Source organism: Apis dorsata, unplaced genomic scaffold (genome assembly GCF_000469605.1).
Source record: "Apis dorsata unplaced genomic scaffold, Apis dorsata 1.3 scaffold_18, whole genome shotgun sequence".
Classification (NCBI taxonomy): Eukaryota; Metazoa; Arthropoda; class Insecta; order Hymenoptera; family Apidae; genus Apis; species Apis dorsata.
The window spans coordinates 120,460-124,750 of NW_006263320.1; the positions used below are offsets into that span (position 1 = coordinate 120,460).

Sequence of the window (4,291 nt, forward strand, 5' to 3'; positions counted from 1 at the left end):
TCATATTAATCAGACTCAAGCTGCGCATATCCTCCGGTAATGAGAATTACACCCTTTCTTGGGCTTTTTATTCGTTCGAAGCAATCTACGATTACTTCTTCGTCCACGAAACCCATTCGACGAATGAACGAACGGGATATCCTAATCGTACGGTTCATTATGAGCGTGTGCACGCTCGCGATGACTATGACTGATGCTAAGCCACGACGAATTGCGATGCACATTACGAATAAATATCGCACTCTTTGCCCCGTCCCTCGTCTAATGTGGCCGCTTCGAAGATTGCCACTTGGGTGGGTTTCGAAAATGCATCGGGACCGAGGGACATTACGTTTAATTAAATTTCACCGTGTCATGCGACGCTTACTGTTCTTTTCGCGATGAAAAACGCTTCGTTCGACACGCGGGCAAATCGTTAAGGCAAATGAATCTGCTCCAAGGAGAGCACACCAAGGAGAACGTCTTGAGATCATTTAAATTAAAATCATTTTGATTTTAATAAAATATAAAGTCATCTCGTGGAATCTATTACAATTTAAAGATTCGTATTCTTTTTTTTTTTATGATTAAAATTTGCTTTAAAAAATCTGAAAAAATTATTTACAATAGTTGACCGAAGTTTATAATATGCTCGAATTTTTTTTTCAGAAATTTTGTTTACTCTTAAACAGAGAAAAGGTACGAAGAAAATTAGATAATTAATTTTTTTTTTCTTCTAATCAATTTAGAAACACAAAATTAAAAATTACCTGTGATTCATCATGAATTTTGTTTTTCAAGGACACGTTTCAACCCCCTCTTCAATATCGTGTCAACTTTGCTACGCTGAATCGAGCGATATATTCGTCGAAATGCTGGGATCGGGACGATCAATCGAAGGGGTTGACCTAATTAATGGAAAGTGGAAATCTATCGGAGAAAATGGCGATTCCGAGCGAAGCCGACAGGAGAGGCGATTTCGAGTTCGCCATCTATCTTCCGACACGTTGGTAGCGAAGAAAGAAGGCATAATTAAATTAAATTAAGCCGAGGCTGAGCTCTCTCGGCCTCTACCCCTTCTCCTCCTTCCTCAACGTTCTTTCCCCTCCTCGGTGTCCTACCAGCGGCGATAGCCGACGCCGCCTTTATTTGCAAGCAATTTGCGCTCGCGGATCGTGGTGCAAAAAATCTGAAAATAATGCTGCCGTATTAATCATATCCCTCCGCCCTTATTCCCTCCCCTACCCCTGCCTCTGACTCCTGCCTTTTATTCCAACTCCTCGTCCGCGTACCGACATACTTACGCCTCGTCCTCGCATATTTACGACCAAAAAACTTCACATCCGCGCGAGCTGGTAACGCGATTTAGTGCGCCGTTTGGTACGCTCCGCGATTCTCTGATACTGAACTGTAAGGAGGGTATTTCGTTGAAATTATTTAATTACTTCATTTGGGAAGTGGCAAAAGGAAGCAAAAGAATATTAAGCACTTGCATATTTCCTGCGTTTGGACGTTTATTATTCTTTTTTTCCTTTTTTTGAAAAAATATTTTGTATTCTACGTGTATGCACAGTTTTTTATGTTGTTATAGGAAATTATATCATTCGTTTTCTGCGACGATGATATGTGATAATTGTATTGTTTGGATGCAAGAGTGTTTCATACTGTTTTTAAATAAGATACTTAAATTAAATTCTTCTATGTACTTTTTTAAATAGATATACTGTTACCTATTTTGTGAGTCAACTTTAAAACTGGCCAATTTTTCTAAGAAACTGATTGTTGTTTGCATAGATTCTTCTTGCATCCAACAGTTATCATCCAATCACATCTAACTATGATCTTAAACGTGATTTTGAATCGCTACAAGAACAAATACCACAATGAGCATTTCACTTTCGATATTCGATATTATTGCACATTATACATACTCAACCGATTTTTCTCTACCAACAGCTCAAAAGCGGAAATTATGCAATCGTCGCAGCAAACGAACGACGTATATAAGGAAATACATGGATGTCAACAACGAGGCCCATGGATAAGGCAGGCAAGATGGATAAAATGGAGTAACCTGGATTTTTGCTTAAAGCAAGGGTGGTTTCAAAAGACATTTACACGAGAGATGGGAATCACGGTAACGGAAATCGCATTCTGTTTACTAGTAATCGAGGCGACAACGCGAGGAGCTCAGGATTTCTTTGGCTTCTTGACCGGCTCGAGGCCGCTGTCGTACTCGGAGGTGTTGAGCATTCTGACTCTCTTCAGCAACCCCATCTTCGCCTCTTCGTCACCTTGACGATTCTGCCTCTTCTTTGCCGGCTCCCCGTCGGGTCTGAAAACGCAGAGACGGTCCTTGATCATCGCATTAGGGCTAACCCGCAATTTTCGGTAATTCGACGTAAACGACATGTGGCGAGGACAGAGCGAGGTAATCGAAAATCGACAAAAAAGCGGACTCGCATTAAAACATCGGGAATACGCCATCACACGGCTCCTGCCGGGATGCCGGGGAATTTTTGGGGCCAACTGCCGTGCCGAATTCCACGTTCGTCACTATGTTTTTCCTCGCCGATCCGTATTATGCGGCTAAAATCTTAGGGGGCCAGGAGAAGGTAGATCAAAGGTAAAAGGAAGATCCTCTTTCCGTCCCATCTCTAAAATCTACAATCTACCGTTTGTGCAACAACCGTTCTCTTCGATCGACTTTTTTTTAATTCTCTCCAACGTCCCCTCTTCCTCCTAAGAATATTCATAATTCATCCCCCCGATTTATTACTCCATTTCAAACAATCGTGAACTTTATAATCCATCGGTTTCAAGGTTTTTCTCTTGGAAGTAATCAAGTATTTTTCGAGAAATATAACTTTTCCAAGTGTTATAACGAAAGGATCTATTAGGCAGATGATCTAATATCTGATTGAGATAAAGATAAACTTGTTATCCAATTTAAAAAAAAAAATGACTGGAGAGAATTGCGAATGCGACCTCGTCTCAAAGATGATCCGTCGTAGGAAAGATGGTGTTTGGACGTGTCCACTGCCATGGGGCAATGGATGGATATACGCAGAGAAACGCAGACAGGGATATAAGGGTAATCGCACCCACAGAGGCGTACACCATGGGTCTCTCGATCCATTGGACCGTCAGCTCGGTTCCCGCCTTTCACCCATTAAAACGAACTTGTTCTCTCTCTACGGGTGGAGGGCACCCGTTGGTTACCCGTTGTGTGCATCGAAAGCACGCCCATTCAAATCGCATTAAACAAGTTAGTGCTTAATGTCCGCCCCGAAGAAAGTGGTGCGGACCTTCCACAGGGCGAAAGTATTTCAGGATGTATAAATAAATGGATCGGATGTTCTCCCTCTAATTTTAATAATCGAACAGCTTCTCGCGTTACTTTTCAATTAATTCAAACGAATGGATATAAACGCTACAGGTAATCATATCGGGAAAAGCAATATGATTATAAATCATATTAGAATTAGAAAGACGAAGAGTTTAAGTGATAATAAATAATGAATTCAATTTCGATTTCAGGATTAAAAATAAAAGATACGATGAAAACAGACGGAAGATTAATTTGAAACGTGCAATATGAAAATGGGAAGGAACGTATAAAGAGAGATAAAAAATAAAAAGAGAAACGGTGTTAACACCTGACAGAAAAGAAAGGAAACTGCAACGTGCGTCACCATGGGTGACCACGCGAGGTGCATACACGCATACCGGAAAAAATAGAGATCTCGATGAGACGAGAGGGTTGACAGGGAGGAGGACAGGGGAAACATAAATAGCAGGAGCAGAAAAGCAGGGAGTGACATAGCCGGTGAGTGTTTTTCGCGAGAAGGCGAAATGAAATGAAAGGAAGAGGGATAAAGAGGGGCGGTGAAAGAGAAGAGGAGAGGAAGGGATAGAGAGAGAGAGAGAGACATAGACTCGTGCTCGTCCGTCGTGGTTTCCGTAAATGGCGCAGCCAGGGCCGGAAGTAGCGGTCGCATCAGTCTGTTTAATAGCCGTATTGTATAATTATGAACAATGGAGAGATAGAGCGAGGGACGGCGAATCAAGAGAGAGAGAAAGATAGAGAGAAACCTGGAGAAGGGCAGAAGCCAGCCGAATGCCATGTGAAATGCATACCCCGGGGAGATAGACGCCGAGGACGTTGGTTGGAGAGAACGAGAGGCGGCCGACGACAGATAGAGAGGAACGAAGGGAAGGTGGGAGAGAGATGGCGAACAAGAGAGGATGAGCGACGACGAGAGCCGTATGGCTTATGGTTGCCAGCCACCGTACACCATGTCCGCCAGCC

At 42.5% G+C, this 4,291-nt stretch overlaps 1 protein-coding gene across 2 annotated transcripts in view; it reads right to left on the bottom strand.

Moving 5' to 3' along the window:
• Nucleotides 1-2,087: 2,087 nt before the first annotated feature.
• Nucleotides 2,088-4,291, bottom strand: part of LOC102678425 (probable ATP-dependent RNA helicase CG8611) — an 11,816-nt gene continuing 9,612 nt past the window's right edge. Inside the window, exon 9 of one of the 2 annotated variants that reach the window (XM_006607747.2) lies at nucleotides 2,088-2,314. In XM_006607747.2, the coding sequence (XP_006607810.1) occupies nucleotides 2,170-2,314 (145 nt within the window). In that variant the 3' untranslated portion in view covers nucleotides 2,088-2,169. The remainder of the gene's footprint in view (nucleotides 2,315-4,291) is intronic. The other variant, XM_031509512.1, reaches the window with a different exon arrangement.